The 23,538-nt window shown below is 33.5% G+C and overlaps 1 protein-coding gene across 1 annotated transcript in view; it reads right to left on the reverse strand.

Moving 5' to 3' along the window:
* Positions 1 to 17,277, reverse strand: part of LOC127541389 (uncharacterized) — a 38,922-nt gene extending 21,645 nt beyond the window's left edge. Inside the window, exon 1 of the mRNA XM_051966672.1 lies at positions 16,560 to 17,277. Coding sequence (XP_051822632.1) covers positions 16,560 to 17,277 — 718 coding nt within the window. The remainder of the gene's footprint in view (positions 1 to 16,559) is intronic.
* Between the last annotated feature and the right edge of the window lie 6,261 nt (positions 17,278 to 23,538).

The following is a 23,538-nucleotide window of genomic DNA, read 5'->3' on the forward strand; positions in this document are numbered from 1 at the left end:
CAGTGCAAACGACCTTAAGGCATTAACATCTGCTTTGTTGCTGTATCCTATGGACCATGGGATCTTTCTATCTGATTTATAGCTGAAACCTCCTATTGTCTCCTACATTAAAATGTGAGATCCTTTAGAGCAGAAACTCTTTTGCTCCCCAATCTATCTTTTAAAACCTGTTTTGTATCCATTGAGAGGAGCTGTCCTCTCAAAGAATGGTGTCCAGAACATAACTGATTTGGAAGCATGGCAAAGCAACACAGGAATCCAGTTATTGGTATTAGATATTAGTCCTTTAAAATCTTACTCTGATATCACACTGGGAATATAGCCACCTCTGAGTTCTTTTAGATTTTGCCAACTAAATGCAACCAGACAGTGTTTCACAGATGTCTTTGTCTATTAAGGACTAGTCAAGTCAATTTAGAAAACCATTAGATAACAACTGGAATATTGGTCACTATCAAATTTCTTCAACCACAGGAAATCATGAAAATCTATCCTCTAGAGAAATTATCATCTGTGCCATGTTCTGAAAGGATGGTGTCCTGTAATTATCTAGAACCCATTTTGCAAATACTAGGCTTTCACAAAACAACTACTGATCAACACACTCTACTTAATTATTATATCCTGGTTTTCCCAACAAACATAGGATAATAAGATCATAGAATTATAGAGCCAAATCTAGAAAGATCCTCACAAGCTATCCAGTAAAATCTCTTCATTTTACTAATAAGAAAACTGAATTTTCTGTACAGATTAATGGACTTTCCCAAGGTCACAGAATTAGTAAGAATCAAAAATAGGAAATCAGTAGAAAGAAATGAGCAAAATCAAAGTTTGATAAAATAGGGGAAAGCAAAAGAAAAAGCATGATAGTGCTCACAACTAGCCTTTTTTCTTCACAAAAATCATTAGTAAAAATTCACCTTTGTGTCTGCTTTTTACCCATTAAAAAAATCACAGTGATCAATATGATAGATTTAGTTCTTCTCAGCAATTGAGGGTTGCAAGACAATTCCAATAAACTTGGGATAGAAAATGCCTTCCACATCCATAGAGAGAACTATGGATATTGAATGTGGATTAGAAGCACACAATTTTCACCTTTTTTGTTTGTTTTTTGCTATTTTTGCTTGCTTTTTTTCTCTCATGAGTTTCCCCTTTTATTCTGATTTTTCTGACTAATATGGAAATACGTTTAAAATGATTGTACATATCTAACATATCAGATTGCTTGCTGTTTTGGGAAGGGGGAAAGTAACAGAGAGAAAAGATTGGAATTTAAAATCTTACAAAAACAAAAGTTGTATACTATCTTTACATGTAATTGGAAAAATACTATTAAAAATTTTAAAAATAAATTAATTTAAAATAAAAATTAAAAAATAAGAAGTTTTAAAGATTAGAAATATCACACTCTTCTAATTAATAGATTTCTTAATTTTGACTTTGCCTAATAGATTTTTAAACTTGTCAAATGTGCTATTATGTCAAAGTTTTAATACACAGACATTTTTATCAGAATAGAAATGATTTAAAGTTTATGGTATAGTTTATTTGGGCTTTTGTTCCTTTGACACTTTGATTTTATTTGCTAAGTTTGTTATTAAACACACTTTTCAATTCAAATTCAATTCAAATACATTTGAAATTGAGAACTACATTCCCTTTATTTCTTTTCCCACTTGAAGTATGTTTATTTTTTTTCTTTAATGAGCATCAAATAACCATTAAAAGAAAAAAAATGAAATTAAGTATTCACTTTCTACCATTTTACCTTCCTTACATATTTTTCTTTTCTCTTATGAAAAAAGATTGTGCTGCTCTGAACCACCTTCTTACAAAGCCACTGGCAAGTTCACAACCTCTAATATACAAGCACTTAGCCTTAGTTTTCCTCCTCTATAAATTGCAAAAAAAAAAAAAAAATCTTTTCTTCTATTTTCATATCTTTCCCCATTTCTGAGGGCCGGAGTAATCGGCCAAGGTAGTGAACCCTATACCTGCATGATCAGGTGAGTGTTGACGGCCTCAGCTTCCTGGTAGTTGAGCATGACGGTGAAGAAGCTTTTCCCCACTGCAGCTCCCTTTTAAGCAGCAAGCTGACTCCAGAGCTCTCCATTTCGCCTCTACACTTGCAGAGGGCCACTGAACGCGAAAGAGAAGATGGAGCTCGCGATGTACGAGCAGCATCAGTAGCCTGAGCTTACAACCCTTGCTTGACATCAGCTGAAGTTATCTGCGCAGACTCTGCGCTTGCACATGGATCTCTGGGCCCCTACACTTAAATTGCACGGTCTGCCTGCCCTGAGTAGTGCAACAATTTGTTTTGAATGGATGGTAATAATAGATCCTTTTTCCTTCTTCTCCACCTGCCTATTTGCCACAATTCCGATTTCTTTGAACACTACTTAGGCTCAGTCTTTCTGGAAAGCAAAACTTGTCTCAAAAGTTACTATGTTGCAAAAGTTACTATGTCTCAAAAGTTACTATGTCCCCAAAAGTTACTATGTCCAAAAAATTACTGTCCCAAAAAGTTACTATGTCTCAAAAGTTACTCTCCCAAAAAGTTACTATGTCCCCAAAGTTACTATCCCAAAGGTTACTATGTCCCAAAAAGTTTCTATGTCTCAAAAGTTATTCTCCCAAAAAGTTACTATGTCCCAAAAGTTACTGTCCCAAAGGTTACTATGTCCCAAAAAGTTATGATGTCCCAAAAAGTTATGATGTCCCAAAAAATTACTATGTCCCAAAAGTTACTATGTCCCCAAAGATACTAAAATGTGCATAATCTTTGATCTATATTTACCATATCCAAGATATCATTCCAAGAATTCTATACCCAAAGAGATTAAAGAAAGGAAAAAAATGCCCATATGTATAAAACTTTTCACTTTTTGTGGTGACAGTACTGATGCCATCAAATGAACAATGGTTGTACAAAATATAGTATATTATTTTAGTGGAATACTACAATGCCACAAGAAATAAAGAATGGGATGGCTTCACAGAAACTGATACAAAGTGAAGTGAGCAAAACAAAGAGTACACTTTATAACAATAACATTATAAAAAGTATAGATTTGAACAACTTAGAAACTCTTATCAATATATTGACCAAACATGATTCTGAGAACTATATCTTCTGACAGAGAGATGAGGAACTTAATATGAAGAAGGAGGCATATTTTTTGGCTATAACCAATGTAAGAATTTGTTTTCTATGATCCTGTATATCTGTTAAAAGGGTTTTGTTTTGTTTTTTTCTTCTTTTTTAAAAGGGGAGTGGGGAGAAAAGAAATACCTGTTAATTGAAAAAAAAATTAATGATGTACCATTTAGGATCAGAGAATTGAAGGCAACAAGAAAACTTAGAGATCATATAAGTCCATCTAATGTCATCTCATTTTTCAAATGAGGAAATTTGTTCAAGATCTCATGGATAGCAAATATCATATGAATGTTTGAAGTTGGAAAAGTTAAATGTGTGAATATTGAGGGCTGACTTTAAATAACTATTCCCTATTTAGGGATATTACCAAACTATCAAAAAGAACAGTCTTTTTCTTTCTTTCTTTCTTTCTTTCTTTCTTTCTTTCTTTCTTTCTTTCTTTCTTTCTTTCTTTCTTTCTTTCTTTCTTTCTCTCTCTCTCTCTCTCTCTCTCTCTCTCTCTCTCTCTCTCTCTGTCTCTCTCTCTGTCTCTCTCTCTCTCTATCTCTCTCTGTCTCTCTCTCTCTGTCTCTCTCTCTCTCTGTCTGTCTCTCTCTCTCTGTCTGTCTCTGTCTCTCTCTCTGTCTCTCTCTCTGTCTCTCTGTCTCTCTCTCTCTCTCTGTCTCTGTCTCTCTCTCTCTCTCTCTCACACACACACACACACACACACACACACACACACACACACACACACACACACTCTGATTTGGGGACATAGTGGATAACATCAGTCCTGGAGTCAGGAAGAACTAAGTTAAATGTGAACTCAGATGCTTAGTAGCTATGTGATTCTGGGAAATCGCTTGACCCTGTTTGCCTCACTTATAAAATTCACTTATTAAAAAAAAAGTTCTTCATTTATAAAACAAGCTGTAGAAGAAAATGACAAACCATTTCAGGGTCTTTGCCAAGAAAATCCCAAAAATGGGGTCATAGAGAATCAGTCACAACTGAAATGACTCAATAACAACATTGAAAGTGTGTGTGCGCGAGAGAGAGAAAGACAGGGAGAGAGACACACATATACAGAGAGACAGACTCAGAGAGACAGAGACAGAGAGAAGGAAGAAAAAGAAGAGATAGACAGAGAGAGAAATAATTAAATCTTAATTACATAAGGAGGATTTCTAAAAGGTATTATGAGGGATGTAGAAGACTCTTACCTAAAATGACTACTCAGAGATCACTCAGTAGAAGGCAGAAAAATTGTTTATTGAAAACCTCCAGAGGATGAGCCATCCCATCGCGAGATAAGAAAGAGAAAGCTCGTGTGGTAGGAGAGCTAAAGAAGTAGTAAAGATATATAGCTTTTATACAAAAAATTATATCACAAATGATGGACAGAAGCAGCTACTTCCAAAGAAAGAACACGGGGAAATGAGTGTGAACTATTTGCATTTTTGTTTTTCTTCCCGGTTATTTTTACCTTCTGAATCCAATTCTCCCTGTGCAACAAGAGAACTGTTAGGTTCTGCAAACATATATTGTATCTAGGATATACTGCAACATATCTAACATATATAAGACTGCTTGCCATCTAGGGGAGGGGGTGGAGGGAGGGAGGGGAAAAATCGGAACAGAAGTGAGTGCAGGGATAATGTTGTAAAAAAAAAATTACCCTGGCATGGATTCTGTCAATATAAAGTTATTATAAAATTAAATTAAATTAAAAAATAAATTAAAAAAAAAGAATATGTGGAAAATCTTTGGGGAAAAAAATTATATCACAAGTAAGAGAGCACTGAGAAGGTGTGGTGGCAGGGAGGGGAAGGCATCTAATTGGTTGTTACTATTTGGAGAGATTGGAATAGAAGGTTTCTGTTTTCCTGAAATTTCTAGGAAAGAGAAAGTCAGTCCTTCAGGCTTAATCAAGCAGACAGTGGTCCAGCTAATAGACTAAATATCGATAAATGCCAAATACCAAGAAATGTCATCAGCTCAGGTTAAGTAAATATGTTTCTAGCTGGCCAAGGCTCAAGTAGATATGAGCCTATACATATTGTACAGGTCATAGGGGAAACACAGAAATAATGAAAATAAAATACAGAAAAAGAATTCCCATATTCCTGTAAGTTCTTCACCTTATCTCTCTCTATTCCATACAGTATTATATCCCATAAACTCTATTCAACAAACTAGGGATGACACCATTATCTGCATTATATAATATAATTGTCAGAAAAGAAACTTGTTATAACCAAATACAAAGGCAGAAAATTGAGAGTAAATCTTTTTTTTTTTTTTTTGATCATGCACCCTTATTAAAACCTTGTTTTTCTCAGTGACCACTGAGTTGGGACAGGAAGGAAGAGGGATGTTGTTGGAAAGATTTATTTTCTCAATGGCATCTGTCCATTTCCAGTTGTGGATGCCCAGGTTGGAGCTGGATTATAACTATCCTGAAATGCCCACTATCACCATTATTATTCAATATTGTATTAGAAATGCTAGCCTTGGTAATAAGAGTCCAGAAAGAGATTAAAGGAATTAGAGTAGGTAATGAGGAAACCAAATTATCACTCTTTGCAGATGATATGATGGTATACTTAGAGAACCCCAGAGATTCTACTAAAAAACTATTAGAAATAATTCACAACTTTAGCAAAGTTGCAGGATACAAAATAAATGCATATAAATCCTCAGCATTTTTATACATCACCAACAAAATTCAACAGCAAGAGATACAAAGAGAAATTCCATTCAAAAGAACTGTCAATAGCATAAAATATTTGGGAATCTATCTATCAAAGGAAAATCAGGAATTATGTGAGCAAAATTACAAAAAACTTTCCACACAAATAAAGTCAGATCTAACCAATTGGAAAAATATTAAGTGCTCTTGGATAGGCCGAGCGAATATAATAAAGATGACAATACTCATCTAAACTAATCTATTTATTTAGTGCTATACCAATCAGACTCCCAAAAAACTTTTTAATGACTTAGAAAAAAACATTAAAATTCATATGGAAGAATAAAATGTTGAGAATTTCAAGGGAATTAATGAAAAAAAATCAAATGAAGATGGCCTAGCTGTGCCTGATCTAAAACTACATTATAAAGCAGCAGTCACCAAAACCATTTGGTATTGGCTAATAGATTAGTACATCAGTGGAATAGGTTAGGTTCACAGGACAAAACAGTCAATAACTATAGCAATCTAGTGTTTGACAAACCCAAAGACCCCAACTTTTGGGATAAGAATTCATTATTTGACAAAAAGTGCTGGGAAAACTGGAAATCAGTATGGCAGAAATTAGGCATGGACCCACACTTAACACCGTATACCAAGATAAGATCAAAATGGGTCCATGATTTAGGCATAAAGAACAAGATCATAAATAAATTAGAGGAACATAGGATAGTTTACCTCTCAGACTTGTGGAGGAGGAAGGAATTTGTGACCCAAGAAGAACTAGAGATCATTATTGATTACAAAATAGGAAATTTTTATTACATCAAATTAAAAAGCCTTTGTACAAGCAAATCTAATGCAAACAAGATTAGAAGGGAAGCATCAAACTGGGAAAACATTTTTACAGTTAAAGGTTCTGATAAAGGCCTCATTTCCAAAATATATAGAGAATTGACTCTAATTTATAAGAAATCAAGCCATTCTCCAACTTGATAAATAATCAAAGGATACGAACAGACAATTTTCAGATGATGAAATTGAAACTATTACCACTCATATGAAAGAAAGTTCCAAATCACTATTGATCAGAGAAATGCAAATTAAGACAACTCTGAGATACCACTCCACACCTATCAGATTGGCTAAAATGACAGGAAAAAAATAATGATGAATGTTGGAGGGGATGCTGGAAAACTGGGACACTGATGCATTGTTGGTGGAGTTGTGAACAAATCCAACCACTCTGGAGAGCAATCTGGAATTATGCCTCCAAAGTTATCAAATTGTGCATAACCTTTGGTCCAGCAGTGCTACTACTGGGCTTATATCCCAAAGAGATACTAAAGAAGGGAAAGGGACCTGTATGTGCCAAAATGTTTGTAGCAGCCCTGTTTGTAGTGGCTAGAAACTGGAAAATGAATGGATGCCCATCAATTGGAGAATGGCTGGGTAAATTGTGGTATATGAATGTTACGGAATATTATTGTTCTGTAAGAAATGACCAGCAGAATGAATACAGAGAGGCTTGGAGAGACTTACATGAACTGATGCTGAGTGAAATGAGCAGAACCAGGAGATCATTATACACTTCGACAACGATACTTTATGAGAATGTATTCTGATGGAAATGGATATCTTCAACAAAGAGAAGATCTAATTCAGTTCCAATTGATCAATGATGGACAGAATCAGCTACACTCAGAGAAGGAACACTGGGAAATGAGTTTGAACTTTGTGCATTTTTGTTTTTCTTCTCAGGTTATTTTTACCTTCTGAATCCAATTCTTCCTGTGCAACAAGAGAACTGTTCGGTTCTGCACACATATATTGTGTCTCAGATATACTATAACATATTTAACATGTGTAAGACTGCTTGCCATCTAGGGGAGGGGGTGAAGGGAGGGAAGGGAAAAGTCAGAACAGAAATGAGTGTAAGGGATAATGTTGTAAAAAATTACCCAGACAAATGTACTGTCAATAAAAAGTTATTAAAAAAAAACTATCCTGAAAAATTAATGCCCTATTTAGAAGAGGAAAAGTTGGGAATTTGCATAACACTGTAAGGGGTTGAAGGTAGGGTTGGGTTAGGGTATAATGAATGAAGGGTAGATGTGGCTAGATGAGAAAAGCTTCATGGTTGGTTACTGTGGGAAAAATCAAATTGCCACAAATTCCCACCCTCTAATTGATAACACATTCCTTGAGGCTGAAGTCATGACCTTGTAGAGCTGAGCTACAGACTTCAGGAAGTCATGCCTTCCATTTTGAATATAAATTATGTACAACATATATGTATAAAACAATGTATCATAATAGTAGCTGTATTTTTGGTCATAATTACCATTCTCTTCAGAAAGTCCTATACCAGGCCATCTTGGAAAATTCAACTTTATTCACACCAATAACTAGGAGTATAATAGGCTAAAATAAGATAATGACTGTGAAACACTTTGTAAACTTTAAATTGCTATATAAATGTCAGTTATAATCATTATTATTGACCTACAGTCACCAGTCTAATTAAGATTTTTCCTGAGCCTTTTATTGCACTCTTGCTGAACTTAATGTTGACAAAGCAATATAGAGGTAGGTTGGTAGATGTTCAACAACCAGGATCTCCAGGAAAACCAATTTTTTGGCATGCATACTTTTTAAATTTAATAAGGCAGCTAGATAGAACAATGATACAGTTGACACAGTTAGTGCTCTGGGCCTGAAATAAAGAAGATCTGAGTTCAAATATAACTTCCAAAACTTATCAGCTATAGAGGAGCTCTCTTAACCTATTTTCAGCAGTTTCCCCAAATGTATCTACCTCCCAATGTGAGAATCAACTGAGATAATATTTGAAAAGTGTCTGTCACATTGTAGGTGTCATAAAATATAAATCTGCATTATTAACACATTCTTAAGACAAGATAGTCCAAAACCAAAACAAAACAAAAAATTCAATAAACCAAACCTTGATTTGTAGTGACTGCCATTTATGAGATTTAAACGTCACCTGAAAATTTAACAGTCTATTACAAGTCAATCAGTGCTGGTTCCAACAAAGCCTTGCTAATAACTTCCCACTGTAGTTTAAAGCTACAAATTATAAAACAATACAATCCCCGAAGAATCAAAAATATGAATAAGATAAAGATAAGCAGTCTGAATTGTTTGTGTTACCAGTAATAACCAATAAACAAGAAGTAAAGAAAAAAAAGATATTCTGGAATATGGTTGGAAAATGTCATAGAGCAAGAATAAGGGATAACATCAATAAATTAGAGTATCATAGGGGAAAATATTGTGTACATTATTAGATGTAGTCACTATATCGATTTTTGCTTGACTTTTTAATTTTTTATTAGAGAATGTTCAACTCTGCTGGTAGAAGAGCAAAAAAGGTTAGTCAATAATCATTTATTAAGTACCTATTATGTTCTTGGCTTTCTGCAATAGCAGAAAACACTGTATGAATGAATATACTCATAACACAAAAAAAAGAAGCAGCAGTGTACATTTAAATGGAGGAAATAACATATAAAATAATTAAATATATATGTAATATATATGCAGAGTAGATGGAAAGGTGGGGATGATGATTGCAAGTTAATAGAGAATAGCATTCTTTGTTTTAAAATTAGGTGTTCAATTGAACACCTCTCACTGAGTCCATAGCTTAAGCATATTCTTAATTTGTTTCTAACTTGGAGTGATCAGGGTTTTGCCCCACGATACTGAAATTCCTTGATAGTGCAAAATTGTTTATCATGTCAAATTTTGTCCCTGAACCTTATTTTATGGATCTTCTATGATTCCTCTTCCCAGGACCTTCTCCTGAATTTGTGCAAGGTTGAAAGCTCCGTGGAATTCCATAATATGAGTCAACCTATTCCTGCATGTGTGTGTGACTGCATGTAAATCTGCACTTTCCTTTGCCCTCCTGTTGCCATATCTACCTACCTTTTACATATGACTGAATTACTTCCAAGAACAATAATGCCTAGTATGAATTTTTCCTGTTCTTTCAAACAGTCAAAAGATAATGGTTACTTACCACCGTGTTCTTGAAGCTAACTTTATAAAGATTGGTGTTAAATAAATATTGATTGATTGGTGGTGTTTAATTGCTCTGGTTTAGTTTCGCAATCATTATTTGTTAATATAAATAAAAAAAGATAAGATATTGAAGAAGACATTAAAGGAAAATAGTCAAAAGAATAAATAATATGACAAGGGATGGGGGGAGAAGAATGATAGAGTATCAAGAATCCAAGAAAATTCTGAATTTACCCATGACTTTTTTTTCAAAGCAAATTGATCATGAATAGTATAGTTATATATCTGCTTTCTTTTTTCCTTATAACAAAAAAAATGAGGATAATCATATCACTTACTGGCATTTACTTCTTAGAACTGTAAAATGTTCCACATTGACTGCTTGAAAATTATAGTTGCTTTATCAAAATTATTAATAATTTAAAAATTAAGTCACTATTTTTTCAAATTTGTTTTTAATGTAATCAATAATGTTAGACAATAACCAAAACAAAGCAAATTTTAAAATTTTTCTGTCTAAAGAAAGGACATATTGTCCAAATCAAAATGCACAGGGGAACCAAGTTATTATATTGTCTAAGATGGTTTCTTCTATTACATAATATTATGTGAAAGACTCAATAGTTTAAGACAGACTGGAAGATTTTAATTTTAGATTTTTCATGTTTGTTTGCATTTAAATTGCTGTAAACACATATGTACAATGTAAGCCAAAGTAGGAAGATGACCTGTGACTCCATAGAAAAATATTAATTACTCTAAGGAACTGTAAATAATAAAAGAAGCTTTAAGTATCCCATGGGAAGATGAATTTGGGACCTTAGGTCATCCTGATACTATGTCTTCTTTCTTTTATTTTTATATATTACCTGACTTGGCTTGAAATTGGTGAGGGGATCCATGATGTTAGATCCTGCTGCCACTTAGGATGATTGACCTCTTGTGAATAAACTCCCCCAAATAGCCTAACCAGCCCTAATAAACCCTATTAACAATCAAGCTAATGTGAGTCTTTCTTTGGTATCTTAGTATTTTCTTGGAGTGTATGTTATCTAACAATTGGCATAATTAGGGCAGAACAGATTTGCCTCCTTACAGCCGGTATCATTGTCAGGATAGCCTGCTTCTTTACCACATATAACACAACTAGATGATGGTCAGATGATGCAGTTGATAGAGCAGTAAGCCTGGAGTTAGAAACACCTGAGTTAAATCTAGTCTCAGAAACTTACTAGCCATGTGACACTGTGTAAGTTATGTAAAAAACAAAACAACAACAACAACAAAAACCCTGTTTACTTAGTTTCTCCAATTACAAAATGGGGGTAATAACAATATTTCTCTGTCTTAGGATCAAATTATATGATATTTATATAATACATGGAACAGTGCCTGGAAGAAAGTAGATGCTTATTTAATGCTAACCATGATTATTGTTAAGCAATAGAGCAAAAAAAAAAAAGAATAAAGCAATTTTATAGGGAAAGAGTCTTATAGGTTTATATCAAATATTAAAAATAAGTTCCACATAATTTCATCTTAAGTTATAATTTTGATGTATACTTACATATTAAAAAAAGTAATTATTCTTTTAATTTTTTTGAAAAATATTAGGAAAAATTGTTGTATCAGAGTTTTCAGAAAATAGAAACCCTGAAATGTGAAGATAGTATTAACATTATACTTACTGGTTTATTTGTACTGACAACACAAGTGATATTTAAACCTTAATGTAAGAAATAGTTATCTTTATCTTTAAAATTATCTATTTCATGCAAATTAATATCATTATTAGGCCTTCTATGAAGAGTCCTTTTTTTCATAAGAAACATGTGGAAATAGAAGTTTTTACGTACTCTTTTATTCTTCAACATATGTTTTTTCAAAAAATGGCAATATTGCCCATTTTTCTTGAAACATGTTATTGGGGAATTATAGTTCAGTAAATTCTCACTTCTGAGTGTTAAATACAGAATGGCATGGAAAACACTTTCTGAAAATGAAGCTATGGATGTTTCTGGGTGTTTTGAGAGACTGAAGATTTCATTCTACTGAAGTGAATCATTATTTCATGGAATAAATTGTTTTCCTGAAATATCTGAAGAATAGAGTTTCTAACAGGTGCATAGGTGAAAGGCGGATTCATTCTTTAACCTTTAGTGGTCATAGCAAAAAAAGCAAAAAGAGAGAACTGAAATGACGGATAATTTTAGAGAGTTATTTCATCCTGGTACTGCAGGGTGTTTTCAATCATAATATTATTTATGAAAAGGTATATGATGTAAGTTAATATGAATCATTATCAATAAATTAGTATATATCACATGGGCTCATGGATTCAGTAAGATAGAGAGATAGATAGATAGATAGATAGATGATAGATAAATAGATAGATAGATCAAATTGATTATACAGACATGGAGCCCGGAAAAAAAAAATAATAATAATTACCCAAGATACCTGCTTCTAAGTATTTGAGGGGGAAAAAAGCTCAGACTTTGAACCTTAGATCCAAGTTGGTGTTGGAAGGCTGAGGAGGGGATGGGAGGCCTGCTAGATTAAATGTCCCAGGATGTGGCTAATACTAAGTGGGAAACTAGATGTTGGCAGGAGCTCATTAATACTGAAAACAACAACAGGGATAATAGCAATAATAATGAACTGAAGATAGAATTGGAAAACTATGCCAGTTTGTTTTTTTTTTTGCCAAAAAACCCCCAAATGACATCATGGAGAATTGTACACAACAACCACAAAATCTTTATATAGTGTTTTAAGATTTGTAATGTGTTTTACCTATCTTATTTAAGCAAGATATAGGTCTCTGAACAGCACCTATTTGAATTGATCATGCAAAAACTCGCTACCTCCCACCACTCCTATAAAAACAAGACAAATCAAGAACAAAAACAAAACAAAAGCAAAACAATAACAACACCAAAAATTAAATTAAATTAAAAAACAAGAAAAGAATTTCTGGCTGCTATAGGACCTGCTTAGGAAAAAAAAAAATTTAAAAACTGGTCAAGTTGTGACATCTGCTGGCCATAGGTAAGAACAGCAAATAGAGGGAGGTGTCTTTCATGCAGAATAGTCAGGAAAATGTAGAGGAAAAAAGAGAAAGGAATGACTCATACCAGTTTATAAGAGTTCAGGAAACCCCCTTCTGAAACATATTTGGAAACACCACAAGAGGCAGTATTAGCTGAGAACCTGAACTAGTATAAGGCTGTGAGTGAAGCCATCAAGTCTTTAAAGACAGATGTCCATTTCCACGAACTCTTGTATGAGTACTATTTCCTTTCTTTAACTTGTAAGTAAAACTGTTCAATTTTTGATTTGATTAACTGTTTGTTTGTGAGGTCACTCCACAATGTCTGATAGGGATGGTAGCAGATTTTCAGCATAAGGACAATGAGTCAGAGAATTCAGAAATTTTCTCAAATGATACATTGCCTTTTCCTGTCAAATAAGAAGCATTAATACAATGCCTGCCCCATAGGCATCTCAAACTCGACAAGTCCCAAACAGAATTCCTCAGCTCTGCCAACCTACTCTATATTTACCTTTTCTATCCATAGTATACCAATCTTCCACTCATCCAAATTCACAACCTGGGAGTAATCAATATGTTTTGTATTAAGCAGTGGGCACTGTTCCAGGCATGCTGGAGATATAAAGATAAAGCAGTCTTTGCTATGACAGCTTACTTTCAACTCTTCAAGTCAATCCTTTAATTTTTATTCTTCCACTCTCCTCTAATTAGTTGCCAAATAGTTTAGATTGTATCTTCCTAAAATTCCCTTCTCTTTCTTTACCAATTAATTCAGGCTTCCATCACCTTTTGCCTGGAATACTGATGTAGCCACCTAATTAGTTTCCTTTTATCCAGCCTGATCCTTCCCTGATCCATTATCTACCCAACTGTCAAATTCATATTCCTAAACAATAAATTGACCATATGAGTCTCCTACATAAGAATGTTCAGTGGGGTTCCATTGGTTCCCAAGAAAAATACAAATTCTCTTATTTGGCTTTTAAATCCTCGTTAAATTTAGCTCAAACAGAGGGACATTCTGAGATGATAGGAGAGTGGCTCAGAAATTTCCAGATGCTCCACATTTCCTCCACATACAAATGATAAATAGCCACAATATGAACATAGAACAGCAAAAATAAAGGAATAAAGCAGTTGTCCTCCTAAGACAACTTAAGAGGAACTCAGAAAGGATAGGGTCTCCAGGGGTTGAGATTTGGCCTTAATAAAGTAAAGACACTTCTAGACTGTGCGCTGAATCCAATAAATCAATAAACAGTAGACCCTAAGGCCAATTCCACTGGAAAGAAACAAAGCTTTAAGAAGTTTCACCTTACAAACTTTCACCTTAAATCATCAGGAACTTTTTTATAAAGGACAGAATACTGCTGAGTGGGGGGGAGATTGAAGGACTCCTGCTGTCTCCAGAAGCCAGTCCTAGCAGTGCTGAATAGAAGCAATCCCAGGCTGCCCTCACATTCCGCTTTTAATAGAAGCTAGTAAAGCTGCTCTTCTCTTGACTAAACATTCTATCCCTTGTCTCTGAGGTTCTTTTTGATTCCATAAGTTATAAATCCATTATTGTGAATATATTTTATATTACTTACCTATAAGATTGGATATTTGGAAAACATTTTGCAAACCTAAAGGACTATATAAATGCTAGTTGTTATTACTCTTGTTGTTATTATCTGTGTTTCCTATTTCCTCTCTGAAGAATGTAAGTGCTAGAGAGTATCAACTTTCTATCTTTGTATCCCATATATCCTGCACAAGCTAGCTACTTAATAAATTCTTCTTGAATTAAACTGATAATGGCCACATTTCTTTTCTCTTCACTGTCCAAATATTTGCTCTCTATTCAAGTTTTCCTTGAAAGGTTATGTTCCCTGATAATCATGCCTCCAAGAGTTAATTCCCCAAAGTTGGAAGCTGTACCTTGAAACTCAGATGTTGTATAATTTTTCATATGAAAATGTCGGATGGTGCTAGGGAGGACTTATTTTCAAGCCACGTGAGAACAAAATTCCTGATGACACCTATTTTTTCCTTTCCAAGTGATACTTTATATACTTCAAACCTCAGAGGTAAATCAGTAATGTGATGAAGAGTGCTCCAGAAGCAACCAGTCCTGTGACATTTTCATATTAAAATTGTTTCATATTAAAATTTTTAACATGAAAGTTTATATCAACAACTGAAATGCATTCTATTTGATCTCATCTTAAATTATAATCTTGATTTATTTTGTATATTTTTGGAAAGATATTTTAATGTTGAGGAAAAGCTATTTAGTATCTGGAATTTAAAAAAAAAAAAAAAGGAATCCTGAAATGTGAAGACAGCATCAATGTTACAAATAATATTTTAAAATCACAATTTAAATGTTAATGTGAAATATAATAAAAATTATCTTGTCATGAAAATTAATATCATTATCAGAGCCTTCTACAAAGGGATTTTTTTATGAGAAACATGAAGAGATAGAATTTCCATCTATGATAAAAATTTTTATTAACTATATTTTATTCTTTGACACACACTTTTGCAAAAATGGCAACACTTCCAGTTTTTCTTGGGGTGTGTGACTTTGTCATTTCATCACAATATTGATATCCTTGATATACATAATGTCCCAAGGAGAAAATAGAATCTGACCATTATTAGCACTTAGTATATGCCCAATAAGATACATTATCCCCATCATTTCTTTAGACAATCACCAAATAACAAACTAAATGCTAATTTCTAGCATTTGTCAGTGCTGTAAATGCTGAGATGTAAATGCTTACACTGAAAATTTAATAATCAACAGATCCATCTCCCATTAACTCCTTTCCTAAGTTGTGGCACATGTAACTGAATACAATTCCTCAGATATGTTCTGATTGTTATAGTGGAGGTATTACTTCCCATATTCCATACAAAATCCTTTTTGTTCAAGAAATCTTATATTGCATAGGCTTCTCTCTCATATTCTTGAATTACAATGAGTTTGTGTCCTTGGATCTTTTAAACTGCCACTAGGTGCATTTGTATTAACAGAGTTGACTATTGAAGTCAGTCATAAGACTTTATATTTATTCCTCTTACATCCATTGGATCAGATTTGACCCCATCTTCTAACTAAGATTTTTTAGAATACTTAATCTGCTGTCCAATACATTAGAAATCCCGCCAAACTTTGTGTGATATGTAGATTTGAAAAGTATAGTAGCTATCTTCATCCAAGATTGTTGGAAAATGGCCCACAGATAACTAATGACTACTCTTTGAATCTGACCATTCAGCCAGTTCCAAATACATTTTGTACTTTACAGGTGTCTAGCAGACATATTTCCATCTTGACCATAAGAACAGAATTTGAGACTTTGTCAAAGTCTTAGCTAAAGTTTAGGCAAAGTCTATCTAAAATAATCCCTTGATCTACATGTATAACAACCTTGTCAAAGAAGGAAATCAAGGTAGTCTAGTAAGAGTCAGACTGGTTTCTTGTGATCATATATCACTTCCACAAATTCACTTACACCAGATTTATTACAGAGTCAAATGGAGAAATCCAAAAGAATCTCACAAATATCAGGATACAATATGATCAGGATACAAATATGAAAATGGAAAGTGCAACTTACCCAAAATTTTGCTATAGTAGGAATCCCATGGGGACCAAAGAGTATTAAACATGTAGTCCTGTAAATGGTAGGAGATGTAGTTTCTTATTCTGTCACTAAAAGACATCTGGTCGGTGAGCTCTGACAAGACAGCAGGAACATAGGAAGGAGGATATGGCACTTTCCCACAGTGTTTTTCCACTGTGGAGGCTGGAGAGAATCTCAAGGAATATATAAATGGGATTCCCAGCTTAAGCGCAATCAGGTCACCACAGGGAAATACTGGATCGGAGACTAAAATATCAAATTTGCCCTTCTGGAGTTTATCCATTAACTTCTGATTGGTAAGCACACCATCACAAATTGCTCTAGATACTTGGTGGAACTCATGAATGACTGTGGTCATTTTTGAGTAGAAACGCCAGATAGTTGCAGGAGAAGGCTTATTTTCCAGCCATGTGAGAACAAAATTCCTGATGACACCCTCTATTTTTTCCTTTTCAAAGGATACTTTATATACTTCAAATTTCAAAGACGAATCAGTAGTAGGTGTGATGAAGAGTGCTCCAGAAGCAACCAGTACTGTGACATTGTGCTGTTTTTCTATCAGTTTCCCTAAAATTATCTTGATATTAAGCCAGTGACTACCTTCCATTGGCCAAATCAGAACATTTCCACCAAAGACTGTCCCTAGCAGAGCCATGTGAAAAGCCAGAAACAGGGTAGTCTTCCCCAACATGATGCACGTTGATGGAAGTCTTACTGTGGTCCAAAGCAAACAGATGTTTTTCCTCTTAAGTCTAAAATATAAAACAACAACAGGGCTTTTAAACATATTTTTATTCTTGTATAAGTTTAATGCCAAAAGTCAGATTCATTCAGAAATAACTAGAAAAGGACAAGGATGAAGCAAAATTTTGTACTTTGACATAGCTCTTTGAAAAATTTCCTTTTAGAACTGGAAATTGATTGGAAGTATTTTGATCTCTCTAGTAGACCACATGTTCCCCCAGCACAGGAACTGGGATTTCTTTGTGTAATTTGCATTACAACACACTCTACTTTGTATCCCAAGTCCCCAGCACATAACCTGGTGTATTAGAGATGCTTAATAAAATTCTTGTTGATTGATAGGTCTGCCAAATCTCTAGCCTAACGACAATTTTCTGAATCTATTGTTTATTTTTTCTTTTTCTTTTTTCTTTATTCTTTCTTTCTTTTTTTTTTTTGAAATTTGTTTTATTTTTTTAAAGGAATTTTAAAAAGAAAAACAAAATAAAACAAGACAAAACAGAACATTGTCATGTGCCCAACAGAACATCAGGGAGGATTCAAAATATATAACAATAAATTATCAGTTCAAGAAAGAATATGTAATAATAGAAAAAAATATATGCAGGAATGTTCATTTTTTTTTCTTTACTTCCTTCTAGGCCATTCTTTTGTTCTCTGCTGTACACTTTTTTTTTTTTACTTTATCCTTTTTTTATTCTCTCCACCTCACCCAAGCAGGCTATAGTTAAGTAAGGATATATTTATGTATACACAATAGATATATACATATACACACATACACATGCACCCTCCCCTCCCCAAACACACATATCTTTCCTATCTCTGCTAACTAGCCTTAATTCTGTTTCTTCACTTGTCTTGGTATTACTTTACATCTCCCCCACCCAGGAATTACCTTGTCTTCTTCCCCCACCCTTTGCTTCCTTCTCTGTCCATCCCTCTCCCCCTTAATTTTTATAGATTTTGGAGAGTGCTATACCTTTTATGGTATATATATAGTGATGCCTATTTAACACATTCTCAGTGTGAATGGGTTTTCAGAATTATGAGTCCTTTTCTCTCCTCTAATGATTCTGGGTCTATTCTTCTTCTGCATCTCATTTGTATAACATAATTACTATTTCTATCTTAACTACCTCAATCTTTCTTTTGAGCTACCCAATTACTAATATCAATCTTAAACATATGGTATACATTTGCATGTAAAAAACATAAATAATTTATCTATGTTAAGTTCCTTGAAATTGACCTTTGAAATTGTTATAGATTAAATAGATTGTTATAGATTAAATTTTCTATTGTTTGAGTTTGGTTGAAAGTTCTAAAATCTGCAAGTTTGTTGAATTCCATCTTTTTTTTTCATTCAACATTACAGATAATTTTACTGAATATGATATTTTAGGCCATAGGTTTAGTTCTTTTGATTACTGATATATATGATTCCAGGACCTATGTTCTTTTACTGTGGCTGCTGATAAGTGCTGTACAATTCTAATTGTAGCTCTGACATATTTGAATTGTTTTTTCCTTTGTTTCTTGCAAATTTTTCTTTTGGATCTAAGGGTTTTGAAATTTGGCAATAATATTCCTATGTGTGTCCCACAAAGGATCTCTTTAAAGTGATGATCAGTGGATTTTTTTCTATCTCTACTTTCCCCACAAGTTCTATTACTCTGGGACAATATTATTGGATTATTTCGTCAAGGTTCTTTTTTTGGTCACAGCTTTCAGGTAGTCCAATTATTCTTTTCTTTTGTTTTCTTGATTTATTCTCTTGATCTGTTGTTTTCTTATAAGATATTTCACATTCTGTTCTATTTTTTTCATTCTTTGTATTCCATTTTGTTATTTCTCGGTCTCTTATAGTTTCAAGGGCTTCCCCTAGCCCAATTCTAATTTTTAAAGAGTTATTTTCATCTTTAAAACTGCATCTCCTTTTCTAGTAAGTTTTTTCATAATCTTCTTGTTTTTCTTGGATGTTTTTTAAAAAAGTTTTTCCTCAATGTCTCTCATTTGATTTTTAAATTATTTTTTTGAATTCTATAAATTCTTTCTGGGCAAAGAGCTATTTAACATTATTATTTGGGGGAGAAGAAGCAGCTTTTTTTTTTAACTTCAATTCCCTCTTAAGATGAACCCCAATCGTCCCTGTTCCCATATTAAATTTCTATAGTTATTTTTTTCTTCTTTGCTAGCTCATTTTTTTAAAAGTAAGTATTAATAGAAATATTTCTAATTGTGAGGTGAAAAAATGGTGCATCTAGCTTTACTTCATTTCTCTTTTCTGATCTGAAACCCCAAACCAAGAGCTTCCCCACTCCTGAAAGTGCCTATTGCCTGCATTTTCTCTGCCCCACTTCTGCACTCACTCAGCCAGTGTGCTGGTTCCTTCTTGCCCAGGGCTATTTTTCTGCAACATAGCTGGGCCTAGTGTTCGTAACCAACCAAGGTTCACGAGGTTTTCCTGGTTTCCCACCACCACCCCCATTCTACATGCAGTTTGGGTGTTGAAAATTTCTGTGGTTCCTCGTGAAGCTTCAGCCAAATCAAGCTAGTCCCAAGGCTCCCCACTTGGTGTTTCTGTGGAGCTAGTCTGGAAGTGTTTGTACTTCACATTGGTTAATCGTGGCCTGAGATCTTTCTTCATATCTTGTTTGTACCAGAAAAATCTCTGTTTTGCCACAAATCCTCGTTGTGTTTCATCAGTCTATATATGCCTATGTTTGTGGAGGAAATCTGGAGAGCTTGGAATTTGTTTATCTACTCTGCCTTCTTCCCAGAATCTTCCCCTGAATCTATATAAAGTTGATTTCATTTGGAAATCTGAACTTTTTTTTTCAAAAAGAAGACCACCATCCCCTCCAAAAAGGAAAGAAAGGTGGGCATCAATAAAAGTACCAAAAAAGAGAGAATAAAAGAGAGAGAAGAAAGAAAAAAAGAGAGAGAATGAAAGAAAAAGAAAGAACAAAAAGGAAAGAAAAGAAAAATAAAAGAAATCAAACAAGCACAAATTGTCTGTCAGCAACTAGCCTTTATTATTCTATCATTTTAATTACTTGGTCTCTGTGCCTCAGTTTAACAAGTTGAATTTAAATGAATCCTCAATTTGATAAGAAAATATATAAGGGATTTAGTCTCAAATGAAGAACAGATTATAAATAATTTAGACTGTTAACTGCTTTCCAACTGAGAAGCAGATTGACATTGTAAAACATTTCAGGAGAGGATTCCACATATGTTTTTAAATGTATTATTTTAAGTATAAGTTAGGAAGAAAATACGGTCTTAAGGGAAGCCAGATGAAGGTCAATCACTTGTCCTTAGATTAGTAGAATCCCTCATAACAGATGAGGTTTGAACTGAGATTTTCTGAGTTCTAAACCAGAGTTATTTCTACAACGCCATCCTGCATAGAAATAACAGAGCCTTGGGGGAAATATGGATATTTTTCTCATCCTCCACCTGTTTTTATTCTCCCATGTCCTGGATTCCAATCTCTTTGTTTTTACTTTTTAATATATTTACACCTATTTATTTGTATAGAATTTTTATTTTTTTATGTTTTAATATTTTTATTTTCCTGAGTTATAGGTAAAGCAATTTTTTTACATTTGTTTTTAAAACTTTGAGTTCCGGATTCTCTTCCTCCCCACTCCTCATTGAGAAGATACATGTGAAGTTAATGCAAAACTTTTTTATTAAAGTCATGTTATACATATGGTTTTCTCTTCAGTAACATATAAAGTATTTGAGAGGATGTTCTGATGAGTTTTTCTCTAAATGTTTGTTGAATTTTAATCAAATTATCAATAAATTGATAGACTACCTAGTCTTCAATTTCCATCTCCAGGCAGAATAACATCTAAACCCATTAAGTGGGATAAAAAGTATAACATTTTTAAGTCCTTCAGAGTAAAATATTTCACCATATTTTACAGTATCTGCATTCTAAGATTTGATTTAATGCACCAGGAGAGAATCCTTTTACTCAACTAATCTAATTTCCAAACATTGCAATCTAAATTGACTTCATGTTCTGTATTTAATACAAATGATCCTAGACTTTCACATTATAGCTTTGTTTTCATTTTTAAAAGCACAGTAACAATTTCAATCTCAAATATTTATTTAAGGAAATATTTTCCATCCTTTTAATTAGACTAATTAGTTTTTCTCTCAAATTATCCCTTCATCTAAAGTTTCCTGTTACAATCCAAAGCACTAATGTCCTCCCAATCACTGAAACTTATACACCTTGATGCTATTTTCTATTCTTCATTGTATATTCCCTGTTCTCCATTCAGATAGGTAAGACTCCAATTCAGGTACTAACTACTTTTTACCTTCAATATTACAAAGCCTTTTTAAAAGCTCCCTTCCTCAAGTTTTCCCTCATTTTTTCCTTCTTCTACTCATTTGTCAAAGTGATTTTCTAAAGTACAGGTTTGTTCATTTCTCAACTCACTCTATTTAATAATTTCCAGTGACTATTACTTTTGGGAGAAAATAAAAAATACTCTATTTGACATTTAAAGCTTTTCATAATCTGAATCTTTCATAACTTTCCCAGCTGTCTATATATTACTTGCCTGATATACTCTAAGATTCAGCTTTACTAAGCTATTTATTTATTGTTCTCTGAACATACAACTCCATTCCTTATATTTTTCTGCTCATGTTATTTTTCTTGTCTAGAAGGTTCTATCCCTTCATCTGGCCTTGTGCCTTCCTTCAAGTCTCAGGTCCAACCTCACATTCTTTAAGAGACCTTTTTTAGTCTTTCTAACTGTTAGTACCTTCCCTTCTCAGACTGTTCTTTAACTTCTTTCTTGTATGTACCTAGTTATTTATTTTATAACCCCATTAGAATATGAAGTCTTCAAGGAAAGGATTAATTTTTTGCTTTGCTTTGTATTACTAGGGCTTAATTTAATGACATAGTAAACCTATAATGAAGTCTTATTAACTAATAGATAAATGGTGTTTTTCTTTCCCCTAGAGGTTTTTACATTTATGAATTGCGGAGCCCAGACTTGGGCAGTCTTTAAGTAAGGGTCTAACCAATATTAAGTGACTCTTTTTTATCCTATTCTTAGTTATGCATCCTTAATATAGAGCTTAATCACTTAATCTTAACAGATGCTGAGAATCTTCATTTGGATCATGGCGTCCCCTCCCCCTCCTCTAACCAATGTTTGTTGATCTTATTATATCATAAAGGATAATTAGGATAGATCATAAAGATTTTCTAAAGAGAAATCAGAGAACCTTTGTTCTTAAAGAGATCTTTAAGATCACTTTGGTCATGACAATCCCTGCTTTATAGATGACAAAACTGAATTTGAAAAAGTTAAATTTCTTGCCCAAATTATACAGCTGCCAGATCCTCTACCAGATAACTGGATTTGAACATCATGTGATTTAATTTGTTAAAGTTTCCCTTGATTGACTAAGTATATCTATAGCAACATATGGGGCCTAAAAAATGTTTGAGGTATGTTGTAGTATTGCAACTTTTTTCACAAATAAGAGATTCTCTCCCAAATTTGTTAAGGGTATAGATGGATCACTTGACTTTACCTGTGTATATTGTTCCCCCTTCCTCTTTCTTTCCTTCTATTTCCACAATCAGTCACTTCTGCTCTCCAATGTTAAATTTATTAAGGAAATGTTAATTTCATTGATATTAAGTTCTCAAGTCCCTCCTCCCCCTTGCAGGAAATAAAAGCATATACTTCTCTTCATGGATATCTCAGGAATATCTTGATTCTACCCATGGTATTTGATTATTTCTGAAATCATTCTTGAGAGTAAACATGGAAGGGATGACAAATAATAAGATTCTAAGATCTACTTCAAATATATGATCAAGTCACTTTACATTTTGAAGTTTCTATTTCCTCATTTATAAAATAAGAGGGTTGGATTATATAGTCTCCAAGGTCTCTTCCAATTCTGACCTTCTGTGGTATTATAATTTGTGCTCTTCATGTCATTTAGAGCCAGGGTAATCGAGCTAAACAAGAAACAACCGACCCATAAGCAATGTTTCAAATGTGTGCATTATTAGATATTCAAATAAAAGTTTATTAAGTTTGGGAACAGATTCTAGGAAGATAGTATTGTGTAGCTGGATATAGTGTTTGACTTGAAGTTAGGATGATCCAAAATTCAGAGTCCAATCACTTAATCTCCCTAACTTTCA

This window comes from Antechinus flavipes, chromosome 6 (assembly GCF_016432865.1).
Source record: "Antechinus flavipes isolate AdamAnt ecotype Samford, QLD, Australia chromosome 6, AdamAnt_v2, whole genome shotgun sequence".
Taxonomy (NCBI): domain Eukaryota; kingdom Metazoa; phylum Chordata; class Mammalia; order Dasyuromorphia; family Dasyuridae; genus Antechinus; species Antechinus flavipes.